Source organism: Urocampus carinirostris, chromosome 8, assembly GCF_059441175.1.
Source record: "Urocampus carinirostris isolate Australia breed hairy pipefish chromosome 8, RoL_Ucar_1.0, whole genome shotgun sequence".
In the NCBI taxonomy this organism is placed as follows: domain Eukaryota; kingdom Metazoa; phylum Chordata; class Actinopteri; order Syngnathiformes; family Syngnathidae; genus Urocampus; species Urocampus carinirostris.
This window is the reverse complement of record NC_142356.1, coordinates 36,106,096-36,128,899: the sequence shown is the minus strand read 5'-3', so window position 1 is coordinate 36,128,899 and position 22,804 is coordinate 36,106,096. Positions and strand designations below refer to the sequence as shown.

The following is a 22,804-nucleotide window of genomic DNA, read 5'->3' as shown; positions in this document are numbered from 1 at the left end:
CTGTCCAGGATGTCCGTACTAACCGGACCAGATTAGATCCTTCTTATGTTACACATTCATTTATCCAAAACCACAATGTTTAGGTATCTATTAAGCGACTCAAAAACATAATTAGACAGGGCATGCTGCTAGCTGTCCTGGGGAAACGTCAACGGTTTGGCTAAAGGGTTGTAACGGAGGATTCACAACAAAAACCTAAAGAAAAATAATTCCTGTGTCCACTGCTTCTGTCAAACGGACATTTTCTATTCATCCATCCATCCATTATTTGCAACGCTTATCATCAATAGGGTCACGAGGTGCTGGAACCTTTCCCAGCTATCTTCAGTCAGTGGGCAGGAGACACCCTGAACTGGTCCCAGGGCACACCGAGACATACAACCATTCATACGCTCACTCATACCTAGGGACAATTTAGAGTCACCATTCAACCTGCCACAAATGTTTTTGGAATGTGGGAGGAGACTGGAGTGCCCGGAGGAAACCCACACTGGCACGGGGAGAATATGCAAACTCTGCACAGGAAGCCTGGTAGCTGGATTTGAACATGTGACCCCAGAACTGTGCCACGAACGTTCCACTCAGCTGCTGTGCCGCTGAAAAAATGACTGGACAGGCTCGCCTTTCAGAATTAGCTTTGAAGGCGATAGAAAAGAAATTAGCGATGGAACTGAAACGCACGACAGAGTAATTAAAATGTTCATGAAAAAAAATGGATTTGTAAAAAAAAAATGATTTTGTGAGTATAATGTGTCTATATTCCTAGATAATAATGCATTTTTGACGTTATTAATATTTTTTATCCGTGTCGCAGCTGTAGCAGCAGTAAATCTTTTATAACCATAAAAGAATTATTAAGGGTTGGATTGTTTCCGCTTACTGAAGGCCTAGGTGTGAAATGCATTGTCAGACTTTGATATACCCTTTATCTGTTCATGAGGTAGTACAGTTTATATAATAACTTATTTTAAGATTGACTTGCAAAAAAAAACTATATTAAACAAAGTAAAAATCTTCCACACAGCTTTGCTGTTTTAAATTATTATTTTTACCCCCAAAAAGTTCCAGAAAGTTTGTTAAAAAAAAATTATACCACTCCAAGATACGTTTACATCCGAAGAGCAATTAAGTCAAAACCTGTGGGGACGAGCATAAAGTCACTCTCCAGCACTTCCCTCAGCCTCGATCTATTTTACCTAATGTGTTCCGCCTGGACAGCTTTGCTATCAAGTAAGATAAAAGCAGAGTGGCACAGTGGAAAATAAAGTATAAGGCCTCTTTGAATTCAGTTGGGCATCATTAACATGTACTTAATAGGGAAAATAATCAACTTCAAACTCTTTTAGGGACACCCCACCTTTTTGATGATTATTTTGTTTTTTACTTTTAGAAAATATTTTTTAAAAATCAATAAAACTAGAAATACAAGTTAAAAATATAGTGAAATCCAAATTGTCAACCAAATCATCAAGTCAAGTCAAGTCATGTTTATTTGTATAGCCCTTAATTACACAGAGTATCAAAGGGCTGCACAGACCACAGATGATGATCAACCAAAAAGGAATTAGCTTATTTACCTTATGATTCAGATTCAGATTCAGATTCAGATCTACTTTATTGTCATTCTAGTACACGTGTATACAGAACGAAATGTCGATGCATCTGACCCCCACAGTTTCCTTGAATGTACAGATATAAATAAAGTTGTATTGTATTTTGGCTACGTATAGTATTTTACCATAGTGCCGATAGTGCAAGAAGAGTAGCTAACCAGATGTGCAAAATGGGCAGTCAGGTTAACAAGTCAGGTACACAGTAACATTAACACTGTAACAATAACGCTGTAATTACAATAGTGCAGAGAGCAATGTGCAAGGAGTGGCAAGCTATAAAAAAACTGCCAGTAGTGCAAAAAGTCAGATTAGCAGCCGTTTAGATTTAAGTTAACTATATGTTAGATTGACCATTTAACAGTCTAATGGCCAGGGGGACTAGACTATTGCGGAGCCTGGTGGTCCTGCACCGCACACTGCAGTACCTCTTCCCAGAGGCTAGCAGAGTGAACAGTCCATGATGGGGGTGAGAGGGGTCCCCGGTAATGTTCTTAGCATGGGATAGGCAACGCTTCTGGCCAATGTCCTGAATGGAGGGAAGTGTAGTCCCGATTATTTTCTCTGCTGTCCTCGTTACCCTCCTCACACTACCCCAGTCGGTAGCGCTGCAGCCTCCACACCACACAGAGATACAGCTGGTCAGGATACTCTCTATGGTGCCCCTGTAGAATGTGATGAGGGAGGGTGGGGGCAGGTGGGCTCTCCTCATCCTCCGCAGGAAGTACAGGCGCTGCTGTGCCCTCTTAACCAGTGATGCAGTGTTCACGGACCAGGTGAGTTTGTTTGTAATGTGCGAGCCACCATGACCACAAATGAGAAGACAAATTTTTTACTGTACTGCAAATTCAGGCAAGATGATAAAGCTTTGAAAAACCCACATGAAACTGGTGCCTGAAAGTTATTCGTAAACATTTTCGATTGATGGTATGCCTTGAGATTTTTTAATGGAAAAAAGTGTGTGGGAGAAAAAGCACTCTCGCGGGGACTGGAATAGTAGATTTAAGAGAAAGCATGAGAGAGAAAGCGATCGAATGAGAGAGAAAATAATAGAGGAATAAAGAATAATGTAGAAAGAGACGGAGACAGAGGGATAAAGTGAATGAAATATGAACAAAGAGATAACAATAGGACAAAAGAGAGAGGGGGAGAAAGGGGGGGAAGAGAAAGGGGAGGGAGATAAGGAGAGATGATGAACAAGAGAGATAATATAATGGAAACAGAGGAGAGACAGAGAAAGAAAGAAAGAAAGAAAGAAAGAAAGAAAGAAAGAAAGAAAGAAAGAAAGAAAGAAAGAAAGAAAGAAAGAAAGAAAGAAAGAAAGAAAGAAAGAAAGAAAGAAAGAAAGAAAGAAAGAAAGAAAGAAAGAAAAACCAACAAACGATAAACAATTTAAAGAAAAAAAAAAAAAATACATAAAGAAACAAATAAACAAAAAAAATAGTAAACAAACAAACAAGAAACAAAGATAAAGAGGGAGAGAGAAGGAGAGAGAAAAGAGAGAGAAATAAGGTAAAAAACAAAGAAACAAAGAAGGAGGGAATTGATAGAACGAGAGAGAAAAGATAGTAAACGAGAAAGAGAAAACAGATGATGTATTATTACGTGTATTTTTTAACTTCCGTTTATTACGGAAGTAGATCAAGACTAAAACATGTAACTTTACGACTATGCAAAGACTACGATTTACGTTCGTCGGCATATTTTAGGCATTCGTTTCCCTTGTTTATTGTGCAAATGAGGACCATAGGAAAATTGCTTTAAGGGCTTTTTGGTCATTTGAATAAAGAATTAAAACGTAGCCAGTGACGTTAGTGAACGTGGCTTTCACTTCCAGGTGCGGACAGCTGCGGTCCAGTCACATTTCAACACGAACAGCTAAGCGCTGAATAAATACGCATGCGCACTGTCGCTGACCCTTCTGCTTTCTGCTCGTACTGCCACGTTAGTAGCGGTAGACATAAATTACTGAGCTAACTAATTCCAACAAACCCGAGCAAGCAATTAACGAGCCACTTTAAAGGACCAATTTTTTGGGCACCATATATACCCGACCGCTTTCCCCCCTTTTCTTATTCCCGAAGACGAAGGCCAACATGCTCAAGTTTATCATCCTGTTGACGTTAGCTATAGCCATTAGGGCTGAAATCACAGAAGAAGAAGACGTTCTGGTCCTTAAGAAGAGCAACTTCGAAGAGGCACTCCTAGCTCACCCAGACCTCTTGGTAGAATTCTGTGAGTATGACATTTTTGAAAAGTCGATGAAATTCTCGTTACCGAAAATTTGGCTACCTCATCTCCCCCGGCCGGGTTGTCAAGTTGGCGTGCTAGCAAATTAGCCAGTCGTAATTAGTGCTAACCTTGTCAGGTTCGACGGGTTGCGCCGTAATTGACTCTATACTGTATGGCATTTTTAACTATCACTTCCTCCTCTTGATAATTTACTATCACACATTTCTCGCCCCCTGGCCCCCCTTTATATTTTTATCTGTGTGCATGTCCTGGAACCTATACTGAATTATTAAACTTTTAAAAATAATTCACAAGTGTGTTTTACGTACAACAACATTTTGATACTACTTGATTGTGGGACTGTGTATTTTTAGTTTGCTTCTAATTTGAGCATTGGTGTTGCATGAAACACGTATTTGTAGTTAATTGTCCCCCGATTCAGATATGCTCTTGTTTAGATAATGTGGTTTTCGTCCAGACGCTCATGGATGGGTCAGGCAAGTGAGTTGAAGTTCAGAAGCTTTGTTTGCACACGTATTTCTCAGATGGGTGGGATCTCTGGAGTTGTGACGATGTCAACGTGTACTTCATCAAAGTTCGCGGGAGTATTTACACAAATCGCACAGCAACTAGTTTTATTATGATGCGATGCTGACGTGTACTTTATCAATGTAAAGCAGCGTATTTACTCAAGATCGCACACAGATGCAGCTTTTCTGTGACACTATAGTGACGGTTACTGTTTAAGTTCTTGACCGTATTTACAAAGTCTGTTCAGCAAATAAGGCTTTATTGTAATGCAATGTTGGGAGTCCTGTCATGTCATCAAAGGATGACTTTTTGTTTTTAATCTGACAGTACATACAAAGTTGACTTGCATCTTCGAATTTATAACACTTTTAGAGTGCAACACTGAAGCATTTAATACAGTACTGTACGCACTTTTTTGCAGCTTTCAAAACCACCATGCTTCAGAGTTGCCCATATTAATTTGCTTAAGAGGTCCACGGTTCATATTTCGTCTACTTGAATTCATATATCATTGTTTGAAAAACAACTTTTTGCAAATTTAGTCACTGGCTTGGTCTATATACTTTTTCAGGAAACTGTCAATGTTTATATCTTACAAAGTGAAAGCACATCACTGGCGTCTGGCCATAAAACATCCAAAATTCTTTTAACAAGGCTTTCAAAATGTTCATATGTCAAATTAATATCCATATGTGTGCTGACCAATTTCAAGGAGTTTTGAAAATGCTGAAATAAACGAAGACTAACACATTTTGGTAAAATACTTGAGATTTTTGATTTAACACATTTTTTTAATAAGGGTGTTACATTGCAAATAAGCTGATGTTAAGAGGACAATTTCTTATCTAAGAGGTATGTATATGATTAAGGGATCGAATTATTGAACATTTTCAATAGATCAATATACATAAAACTCCATTTGGACATTGTTGTTACATTTTACCTTTGACATTGAACTTGTTGTGCACATTACAACTTCTAACCAATCAGCCCAAAAACAAACCACTTGGTACTAATGGATATTCTTAAAGTGAAGGGCTGCAGATGTGTTTTGAGGAGTAAATTGTGAAATAAATGCTCGATTGTCAATGTTACATGTTTGTTCTAAAGAAAAAATACGTGTTATTAAGGTAATATGTTCTGTTACTAGCATTAAAGTTTTCTGGGTGTAGTGATTGCCCCACAGTGAAAGCCTGACTACATGTTTGTTAGTGTCCCATCAAGCAATTATTTGTCTGAGTTCAACAGAGCTGGTCTAGGAAAAAAAAAACAGTAGCAAAATTACTGGGCGTGTTAGATGTGACAAATTGCACCTGTGGTGTGTCGTTGACGACTCAACTGTACAAATGTGTTCATTGATTAAAAAGGCAACATTTCGTGTCAACATGTTGCTCTTTATGATTCAGTAAAATCGGTTAGCGGTACCCATTCTAAATGATTATGCTTCCCTTTGAAACAAACCCATATTTGGCACACCTTGCAACTGAGTGGTATTTGGCTAGTAGGATTGATTTGTACCTTTTATTTCCACTGACTGCCACACGATGGTGCCAAAGTATTTTCTATGTCAAACCACAAACGGGCACAGAACTGCAGCAATCAAGATTAAACAAATGTTCTTTATCATGAAATACTCATAGCAAACATAGATGGAGTAATTTGAATGACTGTAATGTGATGGATTGGTTACTAATCTTTTGTGGTCATTTAACAAGCCACACCTCCATCAGCGTGTAGGTATTCAAACACTTTCAAATGTGCATCCAACCTAATTTCATACTGTCTGGTACTTTTCAGACGCTCCATGGTGTGGTCACTGCAAAGCCCTGGCCCCAGAGTATACAAAGGCAGCTGGCATGCTGAAGGCGGAGGGTTCAACCATCCGACTGGGTAAGGTTGATGCGACTGAAGAGACTGAGCTGGCTCAAGAGTTCGGTGTGCGTGGATACCCCACCATAAAGTTCTTCAAGGGTGGAGACAAGGCATCCCCTAAAGAGTACTCTGGTAAGATTATTCTCGTCTTTTATTTTTGAGGGTTTTCCCTTTCTATCACACTAACATATTATTGGTTTGGCATAATGTATGCTTCTTAAGTAGGGCAGGAATACACCTACCAACGTCCATCTTTGCTCGGAAACTCTGAGACATTGCAATTAGATATTCCAGCAGTTGTGTTACTCTAGTTTGCTTGGCTTAAGTAGCATGCGTGAGGTGCCTCATGCTCCTTGGCCAAATGTAGTCAGTCACGTCTGCCCAGTGGCCTAGTCGTACTTTCATTTGACATATTTTTTTTAGCCACCGGACACGACTTGAGACAGACTTTTGGCAAAGTATTTGAAAAGTATCACGATTCAGCGTGACCTAGTAGTACACTCCTTTCTGGGTCAAGCAATGTTGCTTTAAAAGGAGATCTTTTAAAACTAGGTTTAGAAGGTTTTGTAAGTTCTAGATCATTTATCTTCAATCCAAATATTCCTTGATCTAAAAGTATTACAAATGCTTTTTTTACTTGGTCTAAGCTGGAAGGCAAGCAGATGACTTCGTCAACTGGCTGAAAAAGCGCACAGGCCCCGCAGTTGCCACTTTGACTGATGTTACAGCTGCGCAGTCCCTCATAGCTGACCATGATGTTGTGGTCATTGGATTCTTTAAGGTGAGAACCTTTCGAAAGTCCAGGTTCCATCATAACTTGCAGTGGAAATCTTTGGGCTTCTCACAATTTGAGTATGATTCAGGGTTACAATTCATATTATGAAACTATTATTTGAGGAATTATTTAATACATTTTATTGCGATTTCAATATTTTTAATGCGTTTTTAAAATGGCTAAACAAAAATGGAATTATTTTCCACTGTAGTTGACACAATTTGTAAGGTTACAAAAATGGCACACTGGTTTAAGTCTAGAGGACAATTTAAGTACCTGAAGCTTAAAGATTGTTAAGATGCTAACTTAATGTTAAAATGTTTCCTTGAATTACATAATTTCACCTAGATATTTGTATCAGTTATGTTCTACAATGTTCAAAAATCGTCAGACACTCTGGTGCTATTCATGAATGCTATTTTTGGTACATATTTGGGTGTCAAATCTTTTGTAGTAGTAATCAAAGGAGGTCCTCTAACATTGTCCCACTTCAGTGGTTGTTTGCCATCAACAGCCTATTTGGCAGGTGGTTGCTTATGCGCTCCCATTTCCATTGGGTTTATGTCATGAGTTGACAAGTTGCAGAAGGTAAACTGTTTAAATACTATTGTTTAAATAATGCACAGGTGTGCTTGCCTGCATTTTGAAGTGTCAAAGAAAAAAAAACATGCTTTCAAGTTCCAAATAACTTAACCCAGTCCATTTAACATTATTTTGATTCAATTCAAAATCGCGATAAATCAAAGAATAAAATGAAAAGGATGCATAAAAATTGTCTGACAATCAACTTAAGTCAGTTTTGCAAAGTGTTTATTTTCCCTGTTTCTAAGCTTTTGCAACACTGACAAATCTTTGTCTGTAGGATGTGGACTCTGCTGGGGCCAAGGCCTTTGAGAAAGCAGCTGAAGCAGTGGAAGACGTTCCGTTTGGTATTGCCTCAGATGAGGCAGTTTTCTCCAAATTTGAGGTCTCCAAAGATGGCATTGTTCTTTTCAAGAAGGTGAGCGCACATTTGTTTGTCACTGCCACCTGTAAATGTAGCGCAAGTGTTGCGCTGTAAAGTACAATTGTATATTTTACATTTTAATTCCTTGACCATTATGTGGTGAGGTCAAATTGAGGGAGGGGTGTACCCACATTTTCACATTACTTCTATTGCATGGTGCACTGGAAGACACTGAGGTTTTTGGTCACAGGTTTGACAAGTAAAATAAAATAATGCAGTATTTTTTGAAGCATGTGATGGGAAATAGTTATCTTTGCAACTAAACATGTATGTATCCCTGCTGACTTATAGGATTTTTAAAGTTTTTCAGTGGGAACTTTATTGGGTGGCGAGAATTTCCTTTTTAAATGTGATAACCAATGTAATTATGATGGGCGGATTTTTTTTTTTTTTTTGTCCCACACAGCTGGTGCTGGTTTGTTTAGCCGAAGTTAACAGAAACCAACTCTTCATGTTTCACTTCACAACATGCTCATTCTGTTGGGTTGTTCTGGGTACTTTGAAATGATCGGAGCACACATGTTGGTGGCAATGACAAAATAGTGGCCATATCTTGAACTGCATATTAAGGTAAAATAATTTGTTAATGAAAATGTTTAAATTGGTTGCTCAATCTTCATATTGCAGAAAGATAATGGGCTTAAAATCAAACTCTGTTCAAGTCGGTTAGCTCTAACAGTTCAGATATCAGACCATTATACTAAAGTCTTTCAAAAAAGGTCAAGGTCCAAAGATGAAGCAAGCAGGAAATTTTAGCATTTGGCCAAAAGGTCATGTAACTCTCATACTTTACAGTCATTGTGTAATTGCTTGGTCGCAATTCACTAAGGTAAGGTGTTTAATACTCGAGTTTTCAGTCACGGAACCTCATATGAGGTATTTCTTTCATGGAATGCTCACTTGGTGTCCAATTGGCAGTACCTGGTCTTGTGAATTTGTGATTTTTTTTTTTCATCTGAGTATAGGAGGCACATGCCTGTTGACAAGGTTAAAGGTGGGCTATGTCGTTTGTCTTTAAAGTTGAAAATTATCTCTTAACAATGGCCATCTGAGTTTAGAGTCCTTATGTTTAATTTGCACTTGCCTGCTTATACTTTTTTAGGATTATACCCCCCAAAAAAAGTTTTCGAGCGCGTCTAAGCAATATACTTTGCCTCCTTCTCCTGGCTTCAAGTCATGTTTATTTGAATAGCCCTTGGTCAGTCATGATTGCTGCTTTAAGTTTTCAAATCCTTCACTCCACTTTTAACTGGATGGCATGACATTGGAATGAGACTGGTATCACTTGTATGAGAAGAGATCCCAAAAGGGTGATAAAATGTTGCTGCATTTATCTATTGTGTAAAGCAATATGAATTGCAGCTAGATATTCAAGTGTCATTTTGCTGAGCTTAAGCAATTTTAGTTGATTATTTGTAACCTTAGCTCTAATCTATTCAGCCAAGCTCTTTGGTGCTAAGCCTTCAGTGCAAATCTTTCCTGTTTGCCATGTAGCCTCCTGAAAGCCCCAGCTTAATGAAGAAAATAATTCTCGCGTGATTTCTTGGTCTGCAGTCAAGCAAGCTTTCCCAAAGCAGCAACTGTAAATGGGCGAATGGCTTATCACAACAGGATCTTAAATCCCGCAGCCAATCACTGCTTAAATGACTGCCAGAAGGTGCTTTGCTGTTGTGCAGATTTCTAATTTAACTAATTATCTTTAACAAGTGATTAAAATTGTTTGCCCTGAACTTGGAAGTAGGGGAACCCTAGGTATTTGGTAAGTTGTCTTTGTAACATATTGTCTTGTATGTGCTTTAGTTTGATGAGGGCCGCAACACCTTTGACGGAGACCTTACAAAAGAGCGCATCTTGTCGTTTGTCAAAGACAACCAGTTACCTCTTGTCATAGAATTCACTGAGCAGGTAAGCGGTAATATCTATTTCCTTCCAAAGTAGCCAGCAGCGCAACAATGTGTTTGATTAATCTTTGTCATGCACAGAATGCCCCGAAAATCTTTGGGGGTGAGATCAAGTCCCACATTCTCATGTTCTTGCCCAAAGACTCCTCAGACTTTCAGGACAAAATGGACCAGTTCAAAAAGGCTGCAGAGTCATTTAAAGGGCAGGTAAGAAACACTGCAATGGTCTCCAAAGTACCTCATCAATTTTATTTACTCGGGTCATGTCCGGCTGCCTTTCCAGATCCTATTCATTTTCATTGATAGCAGTCTGGACGACAATCAGCGCATCCTGGAATTCTTTGGCCTGAAGAAAGAAGAGTGCCCAGCGATCCGCCTCATCACCTTGGAGGAGGAGATGACTAAGTACAAGCCAGAGAGCAGCGACATCACCGCAGAGGGCATTATTAATTTCTGCACACAATTCACAAACAAGAAACTAAAGGTAAACTTTCTGTCAACTCTGGTTTGAGACCAGAAGATGGCACATGAAGTAACATTTATTTTGGGTCCCAAAAGCCCCATTTGATGAGCCAGGACATTCCTGAAGATTGGGACAAGAACCCAGTCAAGGTTCTCGTCGGCAAGAACTTTGAGGAGGTGGCGTTTGATTCCAAGAAGAATGTCTTTGTTGAATTCTGTAAGATTTTGCCTTTTTACACAAATCATTGGTAAACTGCTTTTGATAGGAAATTGTCCTAAGTTTTTAAAACAAAGGCCTTACCTTTTTAAAATGTCACTAGGGGCCCTGAGCCTAGTTCTGTATCCCAGCCAAGCCCTTTTCATATCAGTCATGGTTCCAGTCATAGCTTCTCCTGCTGTGAATTGTTACCAGAGACGGTCGCTGAAAAGAGACGTGTATAAATAGCACACAGATTTGCCTGTGCTAAGCCACACATAAGGACTCTGTGCCATTTAGCTGAATGTGTCTGTGCTGTTGTCTAAACCAAAGTGTTTTGAATGAAGTGTGGAGTTCAGATTTCCACTTGACATCCTCATTTCAGACGCTCCATGGTGTGGCCACTGCAAGCAGCTGAATCCCATTTGGGAGAAGCTGGCAGAGAAGTACAAGGACAGTGCAGACATCATTGTTGCCAAGATGGATTCAACAGCCAACGAAATTGAGGCCGTCAAAGTTCACAGCTTCCCTACTCTTAAATTCTTCCCCATCGGTGAAGAGCGCACGGTATTGCACTCATTTTTACAAGTTGATAACACTTGTGAACTATGTAGACAATTTCATAAAACACACCCACTGCAATCTGTTTTTCTTGAGCATCTGTAAACTCCATTGATGTTGTTAAATTGCTCCTTTCCTCGACACATTTGTTTGGGCATGGCAGTCTTTGTCGAAATGCAAGCCTACTGACCTCAAGCTTATTTTTTATTTACTATTTGTACATAACTCATACTAGTCTTAATGTGTACCCCTAATTTTTTAATTAGGAATCTGTGTACAATTGTAGCACTTTCCCTGCTCAAACTGCGTAACAAACGTGAATTCATTTGGCCAAGATCGAAACAAAATCTTGACAATGCAAATTTTGAACACGTTACCAAAATAAAATCCACAATATTTAATGTCCAATTTATCATCAAATACACCAAAGAAGTTTCCCTCATCGCCCTGTTATGATTTATTTTCACCTTTCAGGACTATTGTTTTCTTCATTCTCAACAATTTGTCTCTGGTACAGTTAATTTAAGGCTAGTTAATCGATTTCCATGAAGTACAACTTGAAAGAGGTGTCCTATGCAGAACGTTTCTTCTCCACAGCTGAAGTTGCCCTCCAATGCGTACCAATATAATTGAAACTTTACAACTCCTAGATATTGATGATTGCACAAAACTGCAATGCTTTACTCAAGTATCAGTATGGGCAGGGCAAGTAATAAAGAGGCGGCTCTCCTCTGCATTCGATACATCGAGAATTACTGTATATATTAAACGTCCGCAAGTGATAAGGTTTTAGTAACGATGGCCAAAAGTTTCTTTGTCAAAATATGTGGTTGGCGGTATTTTCATCTGATCAATGCGCAAAAAGCAGTAAAACATTACTGCTAGACTTGTGTATAAAGTTACTTTTGGGTAAAAAAAATCTTATCCACTAATGTATTCCTGCTTGTGAAACTGCCTGCACTGGCCTTGGAAATGCATGTCATCGGTTACTCAAAGCAATTGAGATTTGTCTTTTCCACATGCGCTTGCCATCACTACTCGAACATAACTCTTTGCAGATTTTTATTGCAGTGATTTGAGTACTTATTTTTGGGAGCAGGTGATTGACTACAATGGTGAGAGAACACTAGAAGGCCTAACAAAGTTCCTGGAGAGTGGTGGTAAGGAGGGAGGTGCCCCAGCTGATGATGATGATGATGATGATGATGAGGATAACGAAGACGACTTTGATCCCGAGGTGAGGCTGATAAAGCTTGATGTGTTCTGACATGCAAATCTGCGAGGTGCACTGCCTACAAAAGTAGTAATCCACTTGATTATTTTTTTAACATCCCTGCAACTGCAAAGAACACATTTTTAATTTCTGTAATATCTAGCTTTGTATCGTGTAACTTGTAGAATACGTTTTAATTGGCCAACAATTTGTTGTTTCAAGTTATGTAAAATCTTTGTGAGAGCTGTTAGCACAGCTATACAATCAAAATATTTAGATCTTTTTGAGAACAATATCATATAAAAATTAAATTCAACAACTGCCAAACGTCTTTACTAAATGCTTTTTATTTCACTGGCATTTGGTGGGCTGATAAAATTGATGAAATATTAATGCTAGAGCCTCTGTCCCATATCAAAAAAGTATAACCGTTCAAAATTTGTCTCCCTCCTGCAGTTACTTCAGGAGGTTCATTTTTGTCCGTAATAAATGGTTTCAAAAAAGGTGCAGAGTTCTCTTGTAAAATACTACAAAGTTCATGGATTTTTGTTCTCCTTCTGGCACAGAGGCGTGAGGATGTGTGTGTGCAAAGATCCACTCGCCCAATCAAATTGCCCTGGGTGCTTGGTTGGCGTTTCCGATTATGTATGTTCTGTAGGTTTACATCATAGTTACTCGGCAGTCTAAAGTTTTTCCTTCATTACTAGTTGCATTTACTTTTCTGACCTCGTCTCCACAGCCACAACTAGCCAATGTTGGTCAAAATGGGTAGTATATCGTTTCTATCAAGCACAAATCGTGCTTGGCAACTATTTCAAGTCTACTATTCAAACTATTGAAACGATTAGTGGAATAATCAGATCATTCTTTTTATTAAATGTCATGAAGTTGTTTTAATCATTTTATTGAACATACTGCTGATTTGTACATAATTTAAAAATTCACTTAAACCCTGTTTGTTCAAACATAAGGGACAGGCAAATGAATAAAAAGTACATTATCCCTGTAAATCCAGAACGGGCTCAGTTGCAGTAATAGAACAGTAAATTTAACAAATTGTCAACTGCAAAGTATGTCAAGAAGCACCTAAAAATTCTCAAGGTTGAAATCAGTTTAAACTGACGTTTTTTTTTTTCCTTGCATGCATTTAATTTTTAATGTTTGTCTGGCACTGCCTGGCTCAACCTCTTTTATAGTGAATTATACACATTGAATGCACAATGCATGACATCAAACCCGCATCTGACTGTTGAATATTCCTCCCGGTGAGTAAAGACTCAGTCTTGTTAAACTGTCCGACATACTCTTCAAATGTTTGTGAGTCACTGCCACGATACGCATTCAGGCTAAAATGCTCGAACTTAGGTTTTGGTGCTTCTACTTGATGTTGACACGGCCATTTCTGTATGTTACTGCCTAAGATGCTAATTTGCATGAGTGAATCGCGGTAAAAAAAAAATATATTCATGTAAAAGATGCTTCACTCTTGGAAGTGTCTGGCAATAATGGACAAAGAATTTCATTGTCAACTACGGTCGCTTTTGTGGACAACGTCGATTAATCATTGCAGCCCTATTTGCGACTGGATCAAAATTTTCCAAATACCTGAAAGGTCCAATCTGATTTTGGGATCCCAGTCTGATAAATCACTCATACCTGTGGACAATTTTGTGCTCTGACTTTCATGTTTTTGAAATCTGGGTGATAATTAGTCAATACCAAAATAAAACTAGTGTAGACATTTTGCCTTTAAAAATAATTTGCATGAAAATGCAAGTGGTCAAAACATTTCAAACAGGCCAACTAAAGTTGTAATTGTGTCAGGATAATGAGCACTACAGGCCCCTTTTAAACGGGAAATGTTTGGCACAGTGCCTTTGCTGAAGTCTCAATTTCAGTGGAGCCCACCTAGGTCCACAAATATCATACCCAGCTGTTAACTAAGTTCTGACCTAAACATGCAGTGGCACACGTGCACTTCTCGCAGCTAATATTAGCCTCCTTTGCTCAAGCAAGTGTGTGAGCCCTGCCCCCAAACAGTGAATGGATTGGACAAGACGATGAAATATGTCATGAATTTTGGACTATAGAACACACATTAAAAACGGAATGTGCAAATTAAAGAACTGATCTATTTTTTTTTTTATCTGAGCAACACCAGATTTAAAGTCACAGCCATGAAAATGAACTAACACTAATTCCTTTTAAGATTAAAAAAAAAATCTTTAACCCATTGTGCCGCGATTAAAACACTTATTGGACAGAAAATTGTGACGTCACATTAGGAAAAGAAATTACCCCATAACTGGTCACTTGCTGCTACTGATGGATAAAGCAGCTGACACTACTTTTCAGATTCTTAACTTTAATGTGTAATTTGTTTCGCGCGTATTTAATTTTGACAGCGGGGGTTAGTCAGCAAAGGAGTGTCTTAATCGTGGCACAATTTGTTTTCCGAGACATCTCAGACCAAGATCTTTATTCCGATGGAGGGAATCTCGTTTGTTCATTCATGAGCGTCACTAATTAGCTGAATAGGCATTTAGCTGCCGTTTACCCGCTTTTCATTGAATTCATTTTGACATTCAAATCACTTGGCAAAAATTGTGCCCATCTGCCACGAGGAAAAATAAGCTGCACTGTATTTGGAGAAACTGTTTAAAATGTAGAAAACATAGTGGCTTGGAAACAAACAAGCAGGTTAGTATTTTTGCTTTTTTATCAATTGATGCTATCATTGTTTTCTGATTTCCAGGATTTGGATGGTCAAGATGAAGACTCGGATCATTTGACACAAGGGCACGATGAGTTCTAAAAACCTGGTAGAAGTCCTCTCCAGACACGAGTCAACTCTTTCTATGCCCTTGCTGCCACCACTGAGCCCCCATCTCTGCCTTTAAGTCCACCAGTCATTGTTTCATGGTTTGTTTTTCCTGTTTTTTGTATTTGAACGAGGGGGCCCACACATCTCCATAACGGTGATGATTCCTTTGCAAAGCTCCATGCTAGTTTTGGGCCAGATTCGTTTCAACTATTGCAATTGAGAAACTTAAACATTTGTTTTGCTCCTTACTCTCCCAACAAGCACCGTAGCCTCTATGATGAGTCTGTATGCATTTAGTGTAAAATTGCTTTTGTAAGGAGTGGATTCTCCAGGGGGAGAAAGGCCTTATCCATCTATTTTTAATCCGCTAAAATAATTTGAACTGTAGCAAAAACACCTCTCCTCGCTCCCTCTTAATGTGTAGCTAAACCCTAATTTTGTTTTCAGTGGTGGCGGAGTCTACTGTCGCGCAGCCTTGTCATCCCCTTCCCCCAAAAAATTTAACGCCTTTTTTACATGGGGACTACTGACTCATTTCTGAGGGCAAAACGCTAACTTTGGGGGTTGAACATTTTTATTTAATTTCATAAACAGTTGTTTTTAGAATTTTTATGTTTGACCATCATGCCCAGTTGTAGCCAGTTGGCCTTATGTGGGCACTTTTGGCACTTGGATACACACTCAGGCCATGAAAGTTTCTTTTGGGAGTCGGTTCTAAAAGTCGCACTGTGTTCATGCTGCTTTGGAGTTTCTTTGTGGTTAAGTAGAATGATGAGCTACAGTTGAACTCTATCAAAGATGAGCTCTTGCTAATCTGATGAGTGGAGGAAGCTGTCGCACAGCAACCCCCCCCCCTGCCCATTCTGCAAACTGTGTTGGATGTACTTGTACACTACAATTCGCTGTGCTTGAGTGTGTGGCATTTGAGTCGTGAATACGTAGTTGTACCTCGTCAGTATGATGCAAAGTGTGCTCATGCGGCATGAGTACTGAGATGACTTGATTGACATCAGAGCAGTAAGGGATACTTGCAGCATTCCATCATATCCAGATTGATTTGGGAAATGTAAAATGGTGGCCAATAAACAAAAAATCCAAATCAATATGTGTACTGTTTTTATTGAACTTGACTAATTTGACATTAACTTTATACCGTGTGTCATTCTCAATGTAGGTCTAGATCAGGAATGCTAAAACGCTGATCTGTTCTATTGACTTTCTATTCTGAGGTCGGACAGATTACTAATGTCAACATCAAATTTTAAGCTTTGTTTTTCAGTTTTATTATTTAGTCTTATTTAATAACTTATCCTACATTATGTAATCGCAGATAATGAGGGGTATTTTTTAAATCTATATTCGCAATGGGGAATATTTTCACCTTTGGCATTGAATGTGTTTAACTGGCTTATTTTGACAATTGAGCGAAAGCAGTTTTCTACTTGAAACACGACACGCTATACGAACTAAACTTTGTCCTGTAGTGACCAGAGAGCTTTAGTTTACATTTTTTTTTTTTGCGTTTTGAAGAAAAATATTTCGACATACTCAAATATATGGTGGGCTGGATTCGGCCTGCATGTTGGCCATGCTGGGTGTAGATTAATCTTATTTATTTTTTTTTTTTTTTGTGAATCCAACATCCCACATGAGAGCGGCCCCCACTTATATAGGTACCATATTTGAGTATAACAACCCTAAATTGTGGGTGTGCATCATGTTTATTGTATTATTGCTAAACCATATAGATGACATATGACAAGGTTTTATCATGGTGCCAAACAAATGTTAAATTGTGCATTGTACATGTTACAATGACATTAAATTTGATATAATGCTAAAAATGGAATGGATGAACGTCTAATGTGAAATGCACAACAAAAGTTGTATAAGTTTCTGCGGCTGTGACAAAATATAGTGTAATGAGAAACTGTGGAATCAATCTTACTTTGATACAGTCTGCCCACATGTAAAATAAAAGTGAGTTTGGAACGGAGTGACACTTTATATTGTCGTCTTGCAAGACGGACATCCTGGTATAATTCCTCCTGCCGAATGTGTTAGTTTCGCCTAAAAAGTCAATTAGGATAGCTAAACCATGAGTTTTGACTCGATGAAAAATGGTGACATTCATAATGTGCAAAACGGGCTGTATCTGTTAGAGAACAACCCAGCTCATTTAAACTCCAGGACAGATGACTAGATGCTGTTTGGGACCTTGGGTTTTATCAGCAGGTCTATACATTATTCTTATTGGGTGAACATAAAGTCACATCACACCCTGTGAATCTCAATTGATAACATAAGACACATTTATAGTTTAATTTACTCAACAGAATCTACTGCTTTTTGTGTTATAACACTGGTGATCCTGTGATTAAAATTCTGTGGTCTCACTGCTGTGACCTGGGCTTGATTGTAGTTGCATCCAACTGCTGTTTGAGCTCTGAAACAAAATTGTGTAGTAATTTCTAAAAAGTTGAAATGAAGCATATGTTATGGCTAAAATGTTACATACTCATACCTGTCAACCTGCACGGCTCCATGCCCGTACAAACTTTCGTATTTTCCCTTGCAACGAAAAAAAACGATAGAGATCGAGGCTACCGCGGCGAACTCGTTAGACTTGATTGATTTGCCGTTTCGTGATAGTCGGTGTATACCGGATGGTACCCATAATTGACAAATTTGCGTTTTTCCATTGATATTCTTGTACGTCGTACAAGCCTTAAAATGCATAAGAAAAGTACTTTGTACGGCAAAAACGTACAGGTTGACAGGTATGCATACTGTAGGTGGCACTTGGAGTGAAATCTGGATTGGTGAATTTAAAGACATTGCAATTCAATTTCAACACCTCGCTAGACCAAGCCAAAGTACCATCATGCTTCAAATTTGCCAACATCATCCCAGTGCCAAAGAAAACCCAGATCTTATCACTCAACGATTACCGGCCCGTTGCACTGACTCCTATCATAATGAAGTGCTTCGAGAGACTGGTTAAAGAGCACATCACCTCCAGTCTCCCCTCTTCATTCGACCCCTTTCAGTTTGCCTACAGGACAAACCGCTCCACCAGGGATGCCATCTCCTCTGCGCTTCACCTGAGCCTGACACACCTAGAGGAGAAGAACACCCATGTGCGGATGCTGTTCCTGGACTTCAGTTCAGCATTCAACACCATCATCCCACAACATCTGGTAGACAAAATGGGGCTTCTGGGTTTCAACACCCCCCTGCGGAACTGGCTGCTGGACTTCCTCTGTGACAGACCCCAATCTGTGCGGATAGGTCAGAACAGTTCAGATGTCATCTACCTCAGCACGGGCTCCCCCCAAGGCTGCGTCCTAAGCCCCTTGCTGTTCACCTTGATGACACACGACTGCGTCCCTAGGTCCGCCACAAACCACATCGTGAAGTATGCTGACGACACAACGGTGGTGGGCCTCATCAGGGATGACAACGACCTGGCCTACAGAGAGGAAGTGGAGCAGTTGGTGGGCTGGTGCAAGGACAACAGCCTGGTCCTGAATGTTGACAAGACTAAAGAGATCATTGTCGACTTTAGGAAAAACCAGCCCAACCATGCCCCACTTTGCATCAACAACAAGGCTGTGGAGGTTGTCAGCAGTATCAAGTTCCTAGGGGTGCACATCACAAACAAACTCACCTGGTCCGTGAACACTGCATCTCTGGTTAAGAGGGCACAGCAGCGCCTGTACTTCCTGCGGAGGATGAGGAGAGCCCACCTGCCCCCACCATCCCTCATCACATTCTACAGGGGCACCATAGAGAGTATCCTGACCAGCTGTATCTCTGTGTGGTGTGGAGGCTGCAGCGCTACCGACTGGGGTAGTGTGAGGAGGGTAACGAGGACAGCGGAGAAAATAATCGGGACTACACTTCCCTCCATTCAGGACATTGGCCAGAAGCGCTGCTTATCCCATGCTAAGAACATTACCGGGGACCCCTCTCACCCCCATCATGGACTATTCACTCTGCTAGCCTCTGGGAAGAGGTACTGCAGTGTGCGGTGCAGGACCACCAGGCTCCGCAATAGTCTAGTCCCCCTGGCCATTAGACTGTTAAATGGTCAATCTAGCATATAGTTAACTTAAATCTAAACGGCTGCTAATTTGACTTTTGCACTAGTGGCAGTTTTTTTATAGCTTGCCACTCCTTGCACATTTGATCTCTGCACTATTGTTACTTACAGTGTTATTACTTACAGTGTTATTGTTTACAATATAATGGTACTGTGTACCTGACTTGTTAACCTGACTGCCCATCTTGCACATCTGGTTAGCGTCTCTTCTTGCACTATCGGCACTATGGTAAATAACACAATACAGCTTTATTTATATCTGTACACTGAAGGACACTGAGGGAAACTGTGGGAGTCAGATCCATCGACATTTCGTTCTGTATACACGTGTACTAGAATGACAATAAAGTAGATCTGAATCTGATCTGAATCTCTGAATCTGAATTGCATTCTCAATTTAAAGCAGCCCTTCTTAAAGTGAAGGGAAAGGAACAGTTATGGTTTCTCCTTTCAAGGTAGGCCATCACTGTTGTGCTAAAGAGCAGGGGTCTCAATCGTGATTGTAGTTTGAGGCAGTTTTGATATGGAGGTTAGTGCAACCTCTGTTAGACATGCTTGCCAAACACTTGGCCAGGGCTTGAAATTGCAGTTTAATTTTCAACGCCACAAAGATTTTGACAATTTCTTTAGTACCGTAAATTCCGGACTATAGAGCGCACCTGATTATAAGCCTCACCAACCACATTTCGGGAGGAAAATGGATTTTGTACATACACAAGCCGCACCTGTATATTAGCCGCATGCGGCCACATTGAAAAAAAACCGCAATTCAAACACGAAATTAACCCATACCCGATAAAGTCAAAAAACAGCCGGCAAAATAAACGGAAAATTATACCGGTACTTAAAATTTAATGCAGACCTGCAGAGTCCGGGTGGCCATTGAAAGTAATCCAAGAAAAAAAGGTGTATATTTCCAAATGTAAGGGTGGGAAAAATATATATCCACTATTGTCTGCCGCGTCCACAAACACCTCACCTTTACTCCACTTCCCGTCAGTCCGCGTTTTCCCCGCCCCTTCATTCTCATTTGCTCGTACAAAACATATCACAATAAGTTTCTAAAATAAATACATTACAAAAATATACAATTGCAAATGCATATTGTACATGGTTACACATATTTACAAAGAAAGACGGTACACAGAGTTTTCAAAGCTTTAATAATATAACTTTCATCCCAAACCGTGCCTGTGAAGGGTAGCAAAACGCTACTAACATACACACACGCTCTCAACCCAGTGAACAGCTCTGTTAAAAAAAACTTATCGTATTTGTAATAAGCACGGTAAGCATTATGTGTGGATACAACTGTGACATCCCAGGAACGGTGCATTCGCAATGATCGCAACAAGGCTTTAGAGCTAGGACCTTAGCTTAGCCTTTTGGCTGAGAGTAAGTGTCCCGGCTCCTAGGCTTTGTAGCGTATAATGAACTGACCGATAACGGATAATGGATAATGAATAACGAAGATAGAACAATAACCCTTAAAAACCCCAAAACCCCCCCGCACGGTAAGCCGTCCTTATCTTCTTTTAAGTGACGTCTTCCTTCAGTATGGGAAAGACTTTGTCATATAGACTTCGTCCCACGCTCCCTTATTCAAAAACACGCTAGCATGACGCTCGCAAAGTTTACGTGCGGTAGTCCTGTTTCCTTGACTGTTCGATTGCGTTTAGCTTGAAAGCTGCGTCGTGTGCCTTTTTTTTGCAATTTGCCTGATGATTTGTCTAAGCTAATTTAATTTGTGCACAAGCTAAAAAGTTGCAGTCTAATTCTTACCTTTTGTACTCGAGCGCCGCTGGCGGCCGTTAGACAAATTACATAAATTGGCCACAACACTGAATAAGCCGCAGGGTTGAAAGTTTAGGGAAAAAAGTAGCGGCTTATAGTCCGGAATGTATTTTTATGCGCCAAATTCCCTCATGTCGTTCCTCATTCAATCAACTCTCAATTTTGGTATGTCACATAAGTTCCATATACATTAATTCATTTTATTGAGTTTGAAGGTGTTCAATAAAATCCAATGTACATATCATTTTTAATAATAATAATAATAATTTCCTTTGTATTGTCATTCTTTGTAACAATGTACACAGAACGAAATGTCGATACACCTGACCCGTTGTAGCGAGCCGATGCAGCCGCAGCCAACAGAGGGCGCCGCCATTTTAAATATCTCAAGCTAAGACCGTCTTGCTGTTGCAACCCTGTCTGTGCTGCCCGCACATTGCTGTTGGAACAGTTTTGAGTGTGTAACTGAAAAAGTAGTTATTAGTTAATATAAAGAACAATTGAATAACACCCCACCCGCAGGATTACTGACCCCCAAAAGCGCGTTGCCTTGAAAGTAATTAGTTAAAAGTGGTTGTTTATACTCAGTGGACCTCCTAAATCTAGCCATATAATATAAATGGAAGAAAACATGCACTAACTTGTGGAAGCGGTAAACCTGTAGTCTCTGCCTGTGCAACCTTGCGTGTTTGCACAATAACACAGCCAAGACTATCCATATCCGCTTTGTCATTTGTCATTAACAACATAGGGGGCGGCAGTAGCTCAGGAGGTAGAGCGCTCGTCTTGGGATCAAGGAATCCCAGTTCGAATCCTGGCTCGTCTGTGTTACATGTCGAAGTGTCCTTGGGTAAGACACTGAACCCCTAATACCCCCAATAAGCAGGTTAGCGCCTTACATGACTGCAAGGCCGCTATTGGGAAATGTGGAGCACATTGTAAAGCGCTTTGGGAGGTCATTGACTTGAAAAGCGCTATATAAATGCAGATCGTTTCATACTGTCTTAGAAGATCATACTTATTTATCAAACTTATTTCCCTCAATGAGATCAAAATGAAATAAAATATATTCTAGGTTATTTTCTTATACATTTTGTCTCTGTTAGAAAAAAATCTGTAAAAGTATTGAATCATTTCTTATTTTTAGTGGGCAAACTAAGCAAGGGATCAAATATTCTTCACTCTCACTGTACATTAAACCACTTATAGGTCCTTCTCCTTTTCTGGATAAAGTCCATGATGTTCTTTTTTTTCCCCTCCAGCAATGGTGTATTGCTAATAAAGACTAAAATCCAGCACACTCTTACCTCACGTTTGTGATGTTGATTTTGGGATGGTGTCATAATAGTCTGTGGTTTGCATAATACAGGACTGTCTCAGAAAATTAGAATATTGTGATAAAGTTCTTTATTTTCTGTAATGCAATTAAAAAAAACAAATGTCATACATTCTGGATTCATTACACATCAACTGAACTATTTCAAGCCCTTTATTATTTGAATTTTGCTGATTTTGGCTTACAGCTGAAAAAAACTCAAAAATCCTATCTCAAAATATTAGAATACTTCCTCAGACCAAGTAAAAAAATAATTTTATAACAGCAAAACTAAATCAAACATTTGAAAATGTCCATTGATGCACTCAGTACTTGGTTGGGAATCCTTTTGCACGGATTACTGCATCAATCCGGCGTGGCATGTAGGCAATCAGCCTGTGGCATTG

General features: G+C 39.5%; 1 protein-coding gene across 1 annotated transcript; it reads left to right on the top strand.

Moving 5' to 3' along the window:
- The first annotated feature begins 3,487 nt into the window (after positions 1-3,487).
- p4hb (prolyl 4-hydroxylase, beta polypeptide) lies at positions 3,488-16,286 on the top strand. The gene is made up of 11 exons (XM_088342549.1): positions 3,488-3,845; positions 6,171-6,377; positions 6,893-7,026; positions 7,883-8,020; positions 9,827-9,931; positions 10,009-10,134; positions 10,211-10,411; positions 10,486-10,606; positions 10,971-11,152; positions 12,246-12,383; positions 15,115-16,286. The coding sequence occupies exons 1-11, from the start codon at positions 3,707-3,709 to the stop codon at positions 15,172-15,174; spliced, it is 1,551 nt and encodes a 516-aa protein (XP_088198675.1). The 5' UTR covers positions 3,488-3,706; the 3' UTR covers positions 15,175-16,286.
- The last annotated feature ends 6,518 nt before the right edge of the window (positions 16,287-22,804 follow it).